The sequence below is a fragment of the Rhinatrema bivittatum genome, chromosome 4 (assembly GCF_901001135.1).
Source record: "Rhinatrema bivittatum chromosome 4, aRhiBiv1.1, whole genome shotgun sequence".
Taxonomy (NCBI): Eukaryota; Metazoa; Chordata; class Amphibia; order Gymnophiona; family Rhinatrematidae; genus Rhinatrema; species Rhinatrema bivittatum.
In genome coordinates this window covers 304,619,028-304,637,449 of record NC_042618.1, presented here as the reverse complement: position 1 = coordinate 304,637,449, position 18,422 = coordinate 304,619,028, and the positions used below count along the sequence as shown (strand labels likewise).

General features: G+C 42.2%; 1 protein-coding gene across 1 annotated transcript in view; it reads right to left on the bottom strand.

The window, feature by feature from the left end:
* DNAH9 (dynein axonemal heavy chain 9) overlaps positions 1-18,422 on the bottom strand; it is a 1,128,006-nt gene that overhangs the window by 663,149 nt on the left and 446,435 nt on the right. The window contains exons 38-39 of the mRNA XM_029600235.1: positions 12,429-12,636; positions 5,770-5,935 (exon numbers count right to left, since the gene is read on the bottom strand). Of these exons, the coding sequence (XP_029456095.1) occupies positions 5,770-5,935; positions 12,429-12,636 (374 nt within the window). The remainder of the gene's footprint in view (positions 1-5,769; positions 5,936-12,428; positions 12,637-18,422) is intronic.

Genomic DNA, 18,422 nt, shown 5'->3' with positions numbered 1-18,422 from the left:
TTCCCCAAACAAAAGTTTTCCCTTAAAAGGCAACGTTCCTAGCTGATCCTTTGATCCTTTGAAAGAAGCCTCGTAGTGAAAACTGCAGACATCATGGTCCTTGAAGAAGTGCAAATGAAGTCATACAAAGCATATGTACTATAAGCCACTGCAGCCTCTAATTGCTCCGCCTGTTTGGACTCTTAGAATGACATATCTCTGGCACTCTGCAAATGCCATATCCATCTCAAACTAGCCTGGAGCATGAAGCTGCTATACACAGCTGCTCGGATGCCCAGAGCAGACACCTCTAAGATCTTCTTGAGATGTACCTTGAGCTTCCTGTCTTGCAAGTCCTTAAGAGCTGCTGCACCAGCTATTGGACTGGTGGTCCTTTTTGTAATGGCTGAGACTGAAGCATCCACCTTTGGCATCCTGAAAAGCTCCAAAGATAAAGTTTATCCATAGCCCTGCTAACCTTAAGGCCAGTTTCCGGAGTATCCCACCATTGCTTTTAACCGACTTGTGAAAAGGAAAAGTCTTGGCTGGACACCTCAAGCCGGTCATGACTGGATCCACTTCTCCAGGTCAGCCTGGTCCTGCGGAACAGTTACTCCCAATTCTGCCAGGACCAGCGGGATCATGGGCTCAAGTTCCTCCCTTTGAAACAGTTGAACCACCTTGGGATCATCGCCTTCCATCGTCAGGACTTTTATCGCATCCTCTTCCAGATCCTGTGGGCATCGAGAAGGATCAGCACTGGAAGAACCATCCCCAGATGGCAATCCCTGATCACAGCCCTCTGAGGAACCCTCCTCGGTGGCCCCTAACCCAGGAACCTCCGAATCCTAGTGGCTCCCGAAGCACCTGAAAATCTGGACTTCTGCCATCCTCTGCTTAGGAAAGGGCCGCTCCACAACTTTGCAGGTTAAAAACGCCTTGTGCATCAACAGGACAAACTCAGGTGAAAAAGGAGAGGCCCATCAGAATCCTCCTCCAGAGGCAATCTCCTCCTCTGACGGCCCCCTGTGGGCGCACCCCCCCCTCCCCCCAGGCCTCCTCGGAGCTGAACTCGGCTGTAAATAGCTCAGGTTCCCCTGCTGCAGCCTTCCCCTTAGCAGCGAGCATATCCAAAATGGCTACTGTTCCCGCGCTCAGTGGGAACAGATAGCCCCTCACTTTGCAGCCTTCAGCCCACCAGAATTGCGCTGCTTCTGAGCTGCCACATCAGTCCCTCCCAATGTACCCTTCTCCACCAGAGAGGCAACAGGAACAGCAGCCAGAATGAGAAAGGCGCATGGAGCTGACACCACACAGGGGTGCATCAGCACCCCTTCAGCATGATCAGGCTCGGCTGCAACTACGTGGCAGACGCCCGAGGGAGGAAAGGCAGTGGGAGAGCCTAAAACAAAATATGTGTCGCTGAAGCTGTCTCCCTCTACCATCAGCAACAGGAGATTAAAGCAAACACACCTGCTTCCCTTGATTTCCTCTTATTATTATTTACTTTTTTTTAAAAAACTTTATAAAAGATACAAAAAGAACAATCTCATCTGAAGTGCAACAGAGGCTTCTTCCAATCTGCCTGGAGGTGAGGGAACTGGACCACCACCAGCTTTCACCTCAGGCGAAATCCAGTGAGTAATCTAGGGTCTCCCAACCCCTACTCATCCACCTCTGCAACCAGGAGGGATGGTCCCACTAGGACCTGCCATTTTTTTTTCCAGGAACAGAACTGCAGGTTTTGCACCTCCTCCATCAGCTGGAGACAGAGAAATACTGAGGAGCTGCAGGTGGCACACTGGGTTAAGAGGCGGTGTCTGTAAAACTTTCTCTGTCTCCATCTGTTGGAGGGGAGGCAAAACCCAGGAGTTTGAACTGATCTAGGTATATACAGAGAACAGGAGATTAAATGCATAGTAGAATCCTTATTGGTGGAAGTTCCATGTGTGATTGGGGAGAGTGTAGCAGTGAGGATATGCGGCTGTCCACCTGGGCAAAATGAACAGATGGATGACAAAATACTAGCAGAGATTGGGGAAACTAACAAATTTAGCAGCACGGTAACAATGGGAGACTTCAATAACCCCCAATATTTACTGGGTAGATGTAACATCAGGACATGCTGGAGAGGTAAAGATTCAAAATGAAATGAGTAGCTGCTACATGGAGCAGATGGTCTGGGAAAAGACGAGAGGGGGATACATTTTAGACCTAACTGTTGATGGAACGCAGGATGTAGGTGTGAGAGGTAACGGTGTGGGGGCCGCCCAGCAACACTGATCATGGTGCAATCAAATTTGACTTAATGTCCTCCCTCCAGAAATTAAGTAAATCTACTGCTCTAGCATTAAACTTTCAAAAGTGAAACTTTGATAAAATGGTGAAAAGAGTTAGAAAAAAACTGAAAGGTGTAGCTGCAAAGGTTAAAGGTTTACATCAGGCATGGCCATTGTTTAGAAATACCATCTTAGAAGCCCAGCCCAGGTGTATTCCACGCAATGGAGAAAGTGGAGGGAGGGCCAAACGACGGTTGGTATGGTTGAAGGATGAAGTGAAAGAAGCTATTTAAGCCAAAAGACCTTCTTTCAAAGATTGTACAAAGGAACCATTTGAGAAAAACAAGAAAAAACATAAGCATTGGCAAGTCAGAAGTAAGTCCGGCTAGAAGAGAATTTGATAAGACGCTGGCCTTGGAGGCAAAAACTCATAATAAAAGTTTTTTCAAGTATATCAGGAAGTTTGTGAGGGAGTCGGCTGGATAGTTATATAATCAAGAGATAAAGGGGACGCTTAGGGAAGATAAGGCCATACAAAAGGACTGAATTAATTCTTTGCTTCGGTATTTACTGAACAGGATGTTGGGAAGATACCTGTGCTGGAAACTGTATTCACTGGAGATGATTCAGAAGAAATGACACAAATCCCTGTGAAGTTGGAAGATAAATAAGAACATAAGAACATAAGAAATTGCCATGCTGGGTCAGACCAAGGGTCCATCAAGCCCAACATCCTGTTTCCAACAGAGGCCAAAAACCAGGCCACAAGAACCTGGCAATTACCCAAACACTAAGAAGAACCCATGCTACTGATGCAATTAATAGCAGGGGCTATTCCCTAAGTATAATTGATTAATAGCCATTAATGGACTTCTCCTCCAAGAACTTATCCAAACCTTTTTTGAACCCAGCTACACTAACTGCACTAACCACCTCCTCTGGCAACAAATTCCAGAGCTTTATTGTGCGTTGAGTGAAAAAGAATTTTCTCCGATTAGTCTTAAATGTGTTACTTGCTAACTTCATGGAATGCCCCCTAGTCCTTCTATTATCCGAAAGTGTAAATAACCAATTCACATCTACTCGTTCAAGACCTCTCATGATTTTAAAGACCTCTATCATATCCCCCCTCGCCATCTCTTCTCCAAGCTGAACAGCCCTAACCTCTTCAGCCTTTCCTCATAGGGGAGCAGTTCCATCCCCTTTATCATTTTGGTTGCCCTTCTCTGTACCTTCTCCATCGCAACTATATCTTTTTTGAGATGCGGCGACCAGAATTGTACACAGTATTCAAGGTGCGGTCTCACCATGGAGCGATACAGAGGCATTATGACATTTTCCGTTCTATTAACCATTCCCTTCCTAATAATTCCTAACATTCTATTTGCTTTTTTGACTGCTGCAGCACACTGAGCCGATGATTTTAAAGTATTATCCACTATGATGCCTAGATCTTTCTCCTGGGTGGTAGCTCCCAATATGGAACCTAACATCGTGTAACTACAGCAAGGGTTATTTTTCCCTATATGCAACACCTTGCACTTGTCCACATTAAATTTCATCTGCCATTTGGATGCCCAATCTTCCAGTCTTGCAAGGTCCTCCTGTAATGAATCACAGTCTGCCTGTGATTTAACTACTCTGAATAATTTTGTATCATCCGCAAATTTGATAACCTCACTCGTCGTATTCCTTTCCAGATCATTTATATATATATTGAAAAGCACCGGTCCAAGTACAGATCCCTGAGGCACTCCACTGTTTACCCTTTTCCACTGAGAAAATGAGAAAAATGAAGAAGATTGACAAACTAAGGAGTGGCAAATGGCCTAAACCGGATGAAATATACCCAAGAGTTCTGAAAATACTCAGAAATGAAGTTGCAGATCTGTTACTGGTAGTTTGTAACCTATCATTGGTATCATCCGTCGTGCCTGAAGACTGGATGGCCAATGTAACCCCAATCTTTGAGATCCAGGCAACTATAGACTGGTAAGTCTGACTTCATGCCAGGAAAAGTTTTGGGAACTATTCTAAAGAAAAAAAATCACAGAACTTATAGAAAGACAGCCAACATGGATTTACCAAAGGGAAATCTTGCCTTACCAATCTGCTACATATTTTTTAAGGGGTCAATAAACATGTGGATAATGGTGAGTCAGTGGATGTAGTGTATTTGGATTTTCAGAGAGAGTTTGATGGGGTGCCCCATGAGAGACTAGTTGAGAGGTCAAGGGAAAGGAGGCAAAGTCCTATTTTGAATTGCAAACTCGTTAAAGGATAGGAAATTGAGAATAGGACTGAATAATCAGTTTTCTAAGTGTAGAAAGGTAAACAGTGGAGTACTTCAGGAATCTATGCTGGGACTGGTGATTTTTGATATAATGATCTGGAAAGGGGACTTAGTGAGGTAATCAACTTTACAGACACAAAATTATTCTGAATTGTTAAATCACAAGCGGATTGTGAAAAATTTCAGGAGGATCTTGCAAGACTGGCCATTTAAATGGCAGATGAAATTTGATGTGGACAAGTGCAAAGTAATGCAGAAGGAGAAAATTAACCCACACTGCAGTTAAGCAATGTTGGTTTCCATACTGGGAGGAAGAGGGACCTAGGCATCATAGTGAACACAACTTTGAAATCCTTGGTTCAGTGTGCAGTAGCGGCCAAAAAAGCAAATAGAATGTTGGGAATTATTAGGAAGGAAATGGAGTATAAAATGGCTAATGTCATAATGCTTCTGTATCGCTCCATAGTGAGGACACACCTAGAGTAATGTGTGCAGTTCTGGTCGCCGCAACTTGAAAAAGATATAGTTGATTTGAAATAGGGCATGGGGCACATTTAAAACTAATCGGAGAAAGTTCTTTTTTACTCAACGCACAATTAAACTCTGGAATTTGTTGCCAGAGGATGTGGTTAGTGCAGTTAGTATAGCTGTGTTTAAAAAAGGATTGGATAAGTTCTTGGAGGAGAAGTCCATTACCTGCTATTAAGTTCACTTAGAGAATAGCTACTGCCATTAGCAATGGTAACATGGAATAGACTTAGTTTTTGGGTACTTGCCAGGTTCTTGTGGCCTGGATTGGCCACTGTTGGAAACAGGATGCTGGGCTTGATGGACTCTTGGTCTGACCCAGTATGGAAAATGTTTATAGTTTCACATCAGATACATCAGCAGCTGGTATATGCTATCAGCTATCCCGTGTGTCCTGCAGCCATCAAACTTCAGCTCCTCTGCAATCACTAGAACTGCAGCAAAGCTTGGTATGTGTGAGTTGCCAGTAGTCTGTAACTGTGACACTAAGGGCTTGATTCACTATGCTTTTCTCCCATAGACAGAGAATAGGTAAAAGTTTCAATGAATCAGGCCCTACATGCTATAGTACCATGTAATTCATGCACAGTCATTGCTATTTTCTATACTGAATGTGACATTTGATGCTAGTTTTCTCCCAGGAAGCATTCAGAACTACTGTCCATCTCCAGGCATCTTCACAAGACCCACCAGTGGCTGTAGTCCATGTGCTGCCGGATGAGTGTGTGCGGTTGCACTGTGCCATAGGTGTCTACCTCCGGCATGTTCATATCATCTATGAAGTAGATCAGCTTTCTGGTGCCAGGGGGGCCATAATTCCGGCCTGCCTTCTTCTCCAGGGGCTTCTCCAGGATTGCTAATTAATGTCCAAAAGATAATGAAATACAATCAGAAACCAGCAATGATGCCTCCTGCAAGTATTACAGCGATGGATGGCCTGAGGGGGAGATGTATGGCTGTGCAATAATGTGGCTCTCCAATGCAGCAAGGAACATGCATATAAATAAGATCAGGCTAAAAAAAAAATACAACAATCAATAATAAAACAAATTTGTTGACAGATTTTCTTGAATATTTGCAGAATGTTTCATTAGAAGTTTAGAGAAAATAATTGAGTTTTGGCTAAACTGTTGCCTCAAAACATCACAACTTGAGACATCACTTACATAGAGCAGCAACATATTAAAATGTAAACTTAAGCATGTCTTTACCAATTTATGTGAATAAAATTCCTTCATAGAGTCAGGTTGAAAGGGACCATGGCTATAACATATATAAAACTCCATAGCAAAAACTAAAGGGACTGTATCTGAGTTGTTGAAATGATAATTTGAAAATCTCTATGACAGACATGAAGAAATTTAATCTTACCTGATAATTTCCTTTCCTTGAATCTTGCTACACCAGGCCAGATGCATGGGATTTCTCCCCCTACTAGAACATGGAGATATAGGATACACTTTTTTCTGTGACATCCCCACTAGTTGTTACCGTGGTGCTGTTCCAGTAAAATGGCAGTATTATGTCAAATCTCTATAATAAGGACATTCACTGCTTATTTTCCATATATTCATTCAAGAAGTCAAATCTCACATATTTGCTGTCTTGGGCCAAGAAGAAGTGAATCTTGCAACTGTTGCAGGACTCTTTCATAACACCCGTGTATCATATGAATTAAATCAAGTCTTTTGATACTATGGGTCACTTTTAATCATAAGTCTTGCTAAAGGTGCCACATGTTTTTTGAAAAAACATTTTTAAAGGATGCAAGAAAAATTAGTCCAGAAAAAATAACTTCCCTTGCTTATTTTTCCAATATTTTGATTGGAGAACATTTTATTTTTGGCACAAAAACCCAAGCCTGACATGGTACCATGTTTCGCCACCTGCTGCTTCAGGGCATTCAGCTAAAGCTGCCACTTGAGTCACCAAAAAGCTTTGTCAGATCGGGTGACCGTGTGTGCTGTCTAGCCCTGAAGCAGCAAGGGGTGAAATATGGTGCCATGGCGGGCGTGGGCTTTTTGTTGAAAATAAAGATACAACACCCCCCCCCCCCCCCAAATCCATTGGATACTTACAGTTAGGTGCAATTCATGCAAATACTCAAAAGGGTTTTAATGAATAATTAAAGTTTAATGAAGAAATAAAGTTTTAAACATAACATAGGTTCCTGACTTACAATAAATGCAGGAGGGAATAAACAAAACAGCCAAGCAGGCTTCCCTTACCGAACAAGTGAAGTGTGAGATCCCAGAAGCATGGTAAATTAGAAGACAGCCTTTGTCAAAACTAGCCGTACAAGTAAGGAAGAACGTTGTGCCATCAAAGAACTCTCTGCTGGCTAACACTTAACATAGGTGTTAGCTGGGTATGGCTGGGTGTGGCCCAACCCCCTACACATGAACAACAACAGTACTACTGCTTCCCATCTTTCTACTAATACCATAGGTCACCCAGTAGAGCTCAAGCCTCCCATATCTAGGGTTGGTGGTTCATGGCCCCTGGTGCCTCACACTTACTCAACTCCAGTTGTTTGTTTCAGCAGAAGCAGCCAATCTTTTTTTCTTTTTAAGCTTTATGTGACCCACCAGCTTTGCCTGTCACTAAGCTACTGCTCTATTTTTTCTGGCATGGTAAGAGGTGGGCAAATTTTGGGGGATCATCCTTTACACTTATCCCCATCTTTCTGTGGGAAGGCTAAGGGGACTGTAACTGGTTCCCAAGTTTGTTGCTTTATCCTTCACTTTGGCGTGGTGCGGGTCTGGGTTCAGTCCGGATGGGGAGGGAGAATAATCTTCTGAGGGCCTCTGGCATGTCAATTCACTCTTTACTCTCAATGCTCACACTGAAGGTAGAAGACCTCCAACAGGTGCCAAACAGTTTGGAGAAGGAACAATGAAGGCAATAAACAGCACCAAGGGTAGGAAAATCAGGTACAACACTCTCTGGAATCCAAGAATGGTGTTCAAATAAAATAATATTTATTGCAACTTAAAGAAAATCCAAGCCACAATGCCAAAAATGAACAGCAGCATCAAAAATACAATAGCAATGAAAATGATTGTTAGTTTGTCCATCTTAGGTGTTATTTCCCTTCTCACTTCTCGTGCACCATTATCCACGGAGAAAAACTGCTCCCCTTGCAAGATGGGAAAACTGGAATGTGGTTTCAGCATGAAATCAATCAGCAAATAGAAGAAAATCCCCAAGCATAAAACCTGTAGGACAACTGTCCCCACATACAAAAATATCCAACTTCAATTGGTCCAAGTTTTAACTTTTCTTCAACTGGAAAAACTGTATCCCTATCTCAATGGGTTTAGCCATTAAAGTCCTTGTATAAAATAAATATCAAAGCTTCTGCTTTTTCAGATCTCTCAGCAATCAGACTCTTGTTTCAAATCCTCACTCTTGTCCCAAGTCCTCAGAGATACCCGGGGTATGCCCTTCCCTTCAAACTGGGCAAGTCAAAGTCCAATAAATGATTTTATCTAAACTCTTTCAGTAGCTAAAATACTCCAATTGATGAGCAGATGTCCATCCAAAAGTACTCAGCACTCTTCATTCTAAGACCCTATGGAAAGTCACAAACTTCTCTTCTCTCCTTCCCTTAGATCCTGGGAGGATCCAAAGCTCTCAAAAACGTATTTGAAATCCTAGAGGTAAATATCAAAATACTAACTCCTTTGCTCTGAAATCTTTGGGGGATCTCTATCTACCTCCTTCCCTCTGAAATTTTGAGCATGCTCCTAGGCAATATAAAACCCCAAAAAGGTGGGATTATCACATAAGGAGGAATAAATATGAAACCCTTCCTAAAGCCACTGAATATTCAAATTACAAGGGAAATATTCGTGATGGCTTGGACTCCCCATCACAGGACTATAAAGAATTCCCCCTAGCATGTGATTTGGGTCTTTTGTCATCCCCTAGATGAATTTACCAGGATGAAAGAAGGTTTCTCTACCTTATAATAGAGGAGACCCAGGGAGCAGCTTTGGAGATTAGAGGGTTTTTGCTATTTTGAGACTTCTATTGGAACCAGTTCCTACAGAAAGTCCAAAAAATGATAGTATCTAAACTCTTTCAATAGCTAAAATACTCTAACTGATGAGCACAGGTCCACCCAAAAGTACTCAGATATTTCATATTCTAAATAATTTGTATGCATTTTTGCAGGTTCATTATTTTTCCTCTTTGGGGATCTCTCCTGAGTTAATTCGAAGGAAGAATAAGATAGTGATGATATGAAGCAAATTGGTAGGGGAAAGAATTATATTTCACACTGGTATAAATATTGCAAGCAGAATAATGGGGAGGGGTACATAAGTGCTTTGGCTGCATATTGGCAAGAGGAAGCTGGGGCTTCTTTGACTTCTGGAAAAATGAGTGCTTTAGTCAGAGAGGTTTGCAAATTCCCTTTGGATGCAAGTCTCAAAGAGATGCAGTATAAAATTTTGCATCACTGCTCAGTAGATAATGTAACAAAGAGAAGGATGGGGCTCATAACTACTGATATCTATCAAATATAAATTTGAAAGGGGGACAATAGTCCATCTTTTTCTTTTATCTCATAAAATCTTTCCACTTTGGCAGCCTGTACTGGGGTTACTCTGCTTTTCCAGGGAGAAACTTTGGTACTACTGAATCTGAAGTCTGAGCCAGCACCTTCTGTTTTTAAATTTGTGGTCTTCCTCTTTTTTATGAAGCTGGCCTTGTTGGTTGCACATAAGTGCATTTTAAAAGTCTGGATTTTAGAGGACACTCTTACTTTTACGCTGTGGCAAGAGAAAACATTGGCATTTATGCAGATGAAACATTATGATATGTATTTTCTATCTTGCAAGGTTTTTAGAGAATACATATTAGCCTGCAAAAGATTTTATGATGTAACGCCAGTGGTTAATAAAGAGGCCTTGCATGAGATTTAGGATTCCACATCGAGGAATAGGCTGAGATGGAGGTGGGGTTGTGAATGTGATTTGTATGAATATATATGGAGGTGCAAGTGTAGACTGGGAAGGGGAGGGAGATTAGGGTGGTTAAAATAAAGTTGGAGATGGCATTGTTGTTCACAGTGGGAAGCTTGTGACGTTTGTTGATCTTTTGCATTTGTAATGTTTGATGCTTTGCATTATCTCCTCTAATGTTTCCACATTCCAATTAAAAAAAAACAAACAAAAAAAACCAATACACACAAAGTGCTAGTAATCACATACTTTTATATGCAGTCAGGCGAAGTGCTCCTGGGGGCAGAATCTAGGGAGAGCTTAGCACTTACACACACAATTACATGCGATTGCATGTAATTTCACTGGAAAAAGTGCCCACACAAATAGAAGGTGCAGGTCTAAGCACATACTTTTTCCAACTCAATTTTCAAAGGGAAAGATTTCCCTTTGAAAACCGACAAAGTTTGCAAGTAAAAGTACTCACAGAGTTTACATTTCTGTGCACAGTCTGAAAGTTGCCCTTAAAGTCTTCTAGTGGTGTCCCATATATGTGAGAATAGAGAATCTTGTAGTCCACATAAAGAGAAAGCACATGTAGACTCAGAGATGACATACCAATGAGCTATAATATCACAAAACATTCACATTTTGGCATGTGCTAATAATTAGTTAATTTGTACATGGCACTGTTTACAGAAGAGAAGCAATGAACAAATATGAAGAGGACATACAGCAGAGCTTTCCAGGAAGCTATAGGTCTAGGATAGTGTCCATTAGGAACCCAAGATGTAGGGGGGGCCACTGGAGATGTAATGATTGCATGTCTGGTTTTAACAGAGAAAGGAAAGTGTGAATTTGTTTTTTTTATTTCTCATTACTCACCTTTCCAAATCCAAGATCAAGGTGAGTTACAAATTCAGATACAGGTGGTAGGTTCCTGCACAAAGGGCTTACAATTTAAGGGGCTTATTTACTAACTTTTTCCCCATACAGAAGGGGAAAAAGCCATAGTAAATCAGGTCCTAAATTTGTAACTGAGGCAATGGAGGGTGAAGTGAGTTGCCCAAAGAGCATCAGTGAGATTTGAACGCTGATTTCCCTGATTCTCAGCCCCCTGCTCTAATCACTACGCCACTCCTTGATCTGGCAGGTGTAGAAGCCTCCATATCCTTGTTTGGGCCATCTTCAGAATATCTAAAATAGATGCTGCCTCTTACTATTCTGGCCATGTTCATCTGCTTACAGTGTCACATTCTGATATGACAGATCTTTGTCCAGCAAACAGGTTATATACTCCTATCTGCTCATTAGACATGGACTCCTTTTTTTGTGACTAACTGCTCTCATAACTGCATAGAAAAAAGAAACCTGAAAGCAGAGAAAGACCTCCAGAACCAGCTTGTCTGCTCATTTTCCTACCAACTGCAAAACGACAGACCATATGTGACCTCTGCCTTTTATCTCACTTCTACATCAATTACGGATCCCTTTGTGCTTGTCCCAGAATTTTCTGAATTCCCCCATCATCTCCACTATTCATATATCCACCTTCACCCTTCTTGATTAATAACCAAGGATTTAGAATAACGTTTGCAGGAGATGACATCACTGTACCAGGTTTTCATGTATCTGTTTATGTCACAGTTAGACCTCTGAAGTCTGTTACAAGTTACATTTTTAACCAAAGGACCACTTTAATGTAAATAAAGACATTAATACATGTAATAACTAAACCCCTTTCTGCCTCCTATTTCAATCAATAAATTATCATACAACTGATTTCTTACTCAATGGAATAAAGAATATTTATTCAGAAGCTGCCATCATATCCTCAGACATCACAGAGAGCTCCACATCCTTTGCATCTTTTCCATGCAATAATAGCAGAAAATTACACATTTTGAAGCCGGGGGAATTTTTATTTAATTTATTAAAGGCATTTTTAAAATTTACCAGAACTCCTCTTTCTCTCTCTTAAGTATGTGCTGTTTTCCAGGTGATGTCAACAAAATGGGCTACAGATGTGGGAATGTCTTATAAGCAACTGGAAGGACAAAGCTGCAGACTGAGTTTCTAGCAGAATTTAGCAGGCACAGGGAACACAGCAAAAGCTTGTTAGAATTCACCTAGCACAATGGGTTTTGCAAAGTAAAAGCAATATCGAGGCAAAATTGGGCTTTTCTGCTTAGCTAATATATACAACATTTCTATAGGCTGAGATCTTGTAGAATTCACTCAAACAGATCTGATATACCCTGCAACATAACAAAGGTAGCATAGGGTCATAATAAAGTATGCGACTTTACCTGCAGTTGTGGTGTAAGGCTATAGTACAGTATGTGACAATCTGCAGCATAGCTGAGATGATGGTGGATTATAGTGCAATACGTGACTTACCCTGTAGCATAGCAGAGGTGGTGTAGTAGTTAAATGGCACATTCTTCACTATGTACTCTTCTGGGTCGAGGGAGGTTAGCTTGTCAGCTACCAGCACAGATTTCCCTGTGCCAGCATTTCCCACCAGCATGACAGGCCTGCGTCTCTCCAGTAACTTATCCACAAAGTATCGTACACGGATAGTCTCCATGGTGTGAACCAGACATGCCTAAAACACAAGCATTCAAAGCTGGACATGAACTGGGACTGCAGTCACTGCACAAACACAATCAAAAAGACATGTTCAGTTCTATGCTGGAAAGACACTAACAAAGAAAGGTGCCAAAAAGACACCCACAGAGACATTCACAGAAAGAGAGACCCACTTTGAAATGTCTACAGGAGATACTCACAGAAAGAAGTATCTCAGGACAGATACCCACAGAGAGAGTTACTAAAGGACAGAAAAGCATTCACATACATATTCAAGAAACACACCTACTAAGAGATGTATATAGGAGAAAAGAAGAGAGGAAAAAATAAAACCACTGAGTGCAGAAGTGTCACTGGTTCTTATGTTTTTAAGTAATAATGAAAGAGCTGGAAATCAGGTTAAAAAGATCACCCCAGGCCTGATGGAGTGCCCAACTTTTGGCTCAAACATTTAACATCCCTCCATCAAGATTTGGCAAACTGCAATAGCAAATTGGACAGCCAGAATTAATATCAAATGGCTAATAGGAAAGCAGAGCCGCTTACCTGTAACAAGTGCTTTCCGAGGACAGCAGGATGTTGGTTCTCCCACATGGGTGACATCATCCGATGGAATCTGGTATGGAAAACCTATGTCAAAGTTTCTAGACCTTTGAAACTCATTGAGCATGCTCACGCATGCAAAATACCATGCATCCAGATGGGGTCCCCCTTCAGTCTAATAGCAAAAGAAAAATATACACTATGAAGAGGAGACCCAATTCCACAGGGAGGTGGACGGGTTTCATGAGGACTGACATCTTGCTATCCTCAGAGAATACCTGTTACCAGTAAGCAACTCTGGTTTCTCAGAGGACAAGCAGGTTGACAGTCCTCACACTAGTGAATCCCTAGTTACAGGAGACCTCCAACAAAAAAGGGGGATAACAAAAACAACATTTTTGTTTGCAGCAGGCCTTTTTTTTTTTATATGTATATACCCTAAAAGTGGGGCAGCCTGGAACAAAAAAAGGGACCTAGGCAGGAACAGAGTTGGGTTCTACACCTCAAACGTTCCGTAGGACAGACTGGCTAAACCTGCTGCCATGTTGATCATCTCTATCCAAGCAATAATGCGATGTGAATGAGCAGAGAGAACTCAACATTGCAGCTTTGCAGATCTCCTCTATGGGGACTGATCGCAAATGAACCACCAATGCTACCATGAACAGAGTGAACCTTTCCATGGCTCATAAGAGTCAATCCAGCCTGGGCATACTAGAAGGAGATGCAATCTGCTAGCTAACTGCAGGGCATCTGCTTGGCAATGTCGATCCTCAGCTTACCGTGGCCAAAAGAAACAAAAGCTGAGTGGATTTTCTATGGGCTTCTGTCTGCTCCAGATAGAATGCAAAGGTTCTCTTGCAGTCCGAACTGCAGCACTTGTTTACCTTGGACAGCATAAGGCCTAAGGAAAAATGTTGGAAGAAAAACTAACTGATTAAGTTGAAATTGTGGCACTACCTCAGGCAAAACAACTTAGGGTGCATACCCACATCACCATCCTATTATGAAAAAACTTAGTGTAAGGTGGATAAGTCACTAAGGTCTGAAGCACTCTGTCCCTGCGAACTGAAGTAACCGCCACTAAAAATAGGATCTTCCAGGTCAGGTACCTCAGGTCACAGGAGCGCAACGGCTCAAAGGAAGCTTTCATCAGCTGGGACAAAACCACGTTGAGGTCCCATGACATAAGAAGAGGTCTAATGATAGGCTTCTGATCAAGCAGACTCTGAATAAAAGTACAAATAAAGGCTATACAGACTGAGATGGGCTTACCTTCCATATGTTTATGATATGCACAAAGATAAACCCTGACAGATTTGATCTTAAGACCAGCCTCAGAAAGATGTAAAAGATAATCAAGCAGTTATTGTGTTGAGCAGAAGAAAAGGAATAAGTTCCTTCACTCACACCAGATTATACACCTCTTCCATATCCATAGGACTTTCTGGTGGAATACTTTCTGGAAGCTAAGAGAACATGAGCTACATCTTCAGAAATATCAAAAGGTTGCAGAATTAGCCTCTCAATATCCAGGGAGTGAGCGAGGGGGACTGGAGACTCGGATGCTGCAACCTTCCTTGATCCTGAATGATATGATCTAGGGAAGTCCACAGTCTGATTGGTTTCCAAATGGACAACTCCCAGAGGAGCAGAAACTAAATCAATGGGAGTTGATGAGGATCATAGACCCTTTCCCTTACCTGAGCTTCAACAAAGACTTCATGACCAATGGAACTGGAAGATATGCATATAGAAGTCCTTGGTCCCAACAAAAGGAAAAGGCATCTGAGGCTAGCTTGCCATGAAAGTTAGGAGCCTGTACTTCTCTGCTTGTTGACATAATACATCGCTACTTGGTTGTCCATCTGGATCAGTATGATTTTGTTTGACAGCCAATCTCTGAAAGCCCATAGCATGTACCAAATTGTCCAGAGCTCCAGGAATATAAAAACATTAGACTTGCATACTAGGTCAGACCAAAGGTCCATCAAGCCCAGTATCCTGTTTACAACAGTAGCCAATCCAGGTCACTAGTACTTGGCAGGATCCTAAGGGGTAGATAGATTTGTTGCTTATCCCAGGGATAAGCACTGGATTTCCCCAAGTCCACCTTAATTGTTTCTGGACTTTTCCTCCAGAAACTTGTCCAAACCTTTTTTAAATGCAGATACACTAATAACTTTCAACACATCCTCTGGCAATGAATTCCAGAGCCTAATTATGCGTTGAGTAAAAAAATATTTTCTCTTATTAGTTTTAAATGTAACACTTAGTAACTTCATTGTGTGTCCCCTAGTCTTTGTATTCTTTGAAAGAGTAAACAACCGATTAATATTTACTCATTCCACGCCACACATTATTTTAAAGATCTCATCTCCCCCATCAACCATCTCTTCTCCAAACTGAAAAGTCCTAACCTTTTTAGCCTTTCCTTATAGGGGAATTGTTGAATCTCCTTTATTATTTTGGTTGTCTTTCTCTGTACTTTTTCTGATATATATTTTTTGAGCTGTGGTGACGAGAGTTACACACAGTATTCAAGATGAGGTTGCACCATAGAGCTATAAAGAGGCATTATGATATTCTGTTTTATTTTCCATTCCTTTCCTAATAATTCCTAGTATTCTATTTGCTTTCTTAGCTGCTGCTGCACACTGAGCAAAATATTTCAAAATATTATCAATGACGCCTAATCCTTTTTCTGAATGACGACTCCTAATGCAGAACCTTGCATTATGTAGTTATAATTTGAGTTACTCTTCCCTAAGTTCCATCACTTTGAACTTGTTCTCATTAAATTTTCCAATTTTACAAGGCCCTCTTGCAATTTCTCACAGTCCTCTTGTGATTTAACAACTTTGAATTATTTGGTGTCATTGGCAAATTTGATCTCTTCACTCATCTCCATTTCCAGGTCATTTATAAATACAGTATATTAAAAAGCAGTGGCCCCAGAACAGATTGCTGGGGCACTCTACTAGGCACATTTTATTGGGAAAGTTTATCTGGTACTGATGTTCCTGGCCATCCAGGATTCTGAATGCAAAGCCCATTTACATGAGCTCCCCAACCCAGGTTGGATGCATCTGTGATTAGGACAATTTGCATCAGAGGAATTTGGAAGGGGACAACCTCCATACTAATCTGGAAATATCCCACCATCAGGACAGAGTGACCCAGAGGAGAGGAGTTACTGATGCAATCCTGAAGATCCTGAGTGGCTTGCCACCACTAGAACCGCAAAGTCCATTGTGCTTGATACACAAAAAGGTATGCCATGGGGTAACATGGACAGTTGTGACCATGTGGCCAAACAGCCTCAATGTGTGCCAAGCTGATGTCTGCTGACTCTATTGGATCTCTGCCGTAATAGCCATTAGGGTAACAGCACATTGCAATGGGAGGAAGGCTCTAGCCTGAGTCATGTCTAACAGAGTTCCAATAAACTCCAATAAAGGTGATGGGCAGAGCTGAGACTTGGGGTAGTTGATAATGAACCCTAGTAGCTCCAACAACCAGATGTTCATGCGCATAGACTCCTTGACTCCTGCCTGAGATATATTCTTGATTAGTCAATTGATCAGCTAGGGAAATGCATGCACCCCCAGGCCTGTGCAGGTGTGCTGTCAACCATGGCTAAGCATTTTGTGAAGACACGTGGGGTGGACGCGAGCCCAAATGGCAGAAAGTGATACTAAATATGCAAGTTTCCCACCACAAATATGAGACACTTCCTGTGATTGGGGAAGCTCTCAATATGAATGTAGGCATCCTTTAGATCAAGAGACCCTAGCCAGTCCCCTCTCTGCAGGAAGAGGATCAAGATGACCAGAGAAATTGTCTTGAACTTTTTTTTTAGAAGCTTGTTCTTGCCCCTTATATCCAAATGCGACGCAGTCCAAGTTTTTGGAATCAGGAAGTACCTGGAGTAAAATCCCCTCCCTCTTTGGCCTGGTGGAACAGGCTCAACTAACTACTCTGGCCATGTGGTCAAGGCAGTTAGTGTAGCTGGATTTAAAATATTTTTGGACAAGTTTCTGGAGGAGAAATCCATAAACTGCTACTTATTACTGGCATTAGTAGCATGGGATTTATTTACTGTTTGGGTGCTTGCCTGATGCATGTAACCTGGATTGGCCTCTGTTCGAGAAAGGATATTGGGCTTGATGAGCTCTCACAGTCTGACCCAATATGGCAATTTCTTATTTTCTAAAGAGGGAGGAGAGCTCCTCCTGATGCACTATGAGCCCCCAAGATGGGTTCAAAGGGCGATTTGGTGGGACAACCTATGGTTTTAATTTTTATGCTCTCTGAACAATGCAGAGGACCCATTCATCCAAGATTATCCTGGATCACTAGTACACATAGTGCCTTAGCCTGCCCCCAACCAGAAGATCCCTTGACATGGGTACTGGGATCTGTGCCATGCTATCTATGGCCCAGTCAAAACCCTGTCCCAGGTGTTGGCTGGTCGCCATTTGGTGCTTGGGTGCCCTCTGATGCCTAGGGTGGTTGCACAGGGCCTGCTAAGCGTAAGACCGAGAGGGCAGAAGATAGTGTCTCCTCAGGTGGAAAAAGGCTTCCTCTGCCCTGAATTCGGGTACCTCCTAGAGAAGGAGATTGGGTCCAATGTGGGAGTGGAGAGCTGCTGGAGTGTCACACAGTGATCATGAATCCATGCCACCACATCCTTCACCCAATCTCCGAAGAGATTCTCTCGCATACATATGTCAGTGAATCACTCCTGCACTTCTGGACAGAGATTAGAGGCGCATAGCCAGACAAGTTTTTGGGCCCCTATCCCTATGGCAGAGACTCTTGATTCCGCCTTGATAATGTAGGTTGACTGGACCCCATGTTTTCCACAGTCCAAACCTTGTTCACCAATGTCTGAAGGGAATGTTGCTGCTTCTGAGAAAACTGTACAGCCACTTCCTGCACACCTGTGTCAGAATGTCCTGCATATATTAGCTCATGAAGAGCTGGTAGGCCACTATGCAGGCACTGAGAATGGTGCCCTGAAAAACCTTCTTCCTAAAAGTATCCATGGCTCTAGGGTCCCCCTTCCTGGAGGCACCAAGGAGAAAGCACTTGGCCTTCTTGAGAGTAGATTTAATCACCACCAACTGGTGGGAAAGCTGAATCTGGGAAACTTCTGGAGCCACTCAGGTGTTCTCCCACATGCTTAAGTTTAACTCCTGAAGGATCTTGTGCACTGAAGTTGCCACAATCTCCTTAGGAGGCTCCATGTACTGG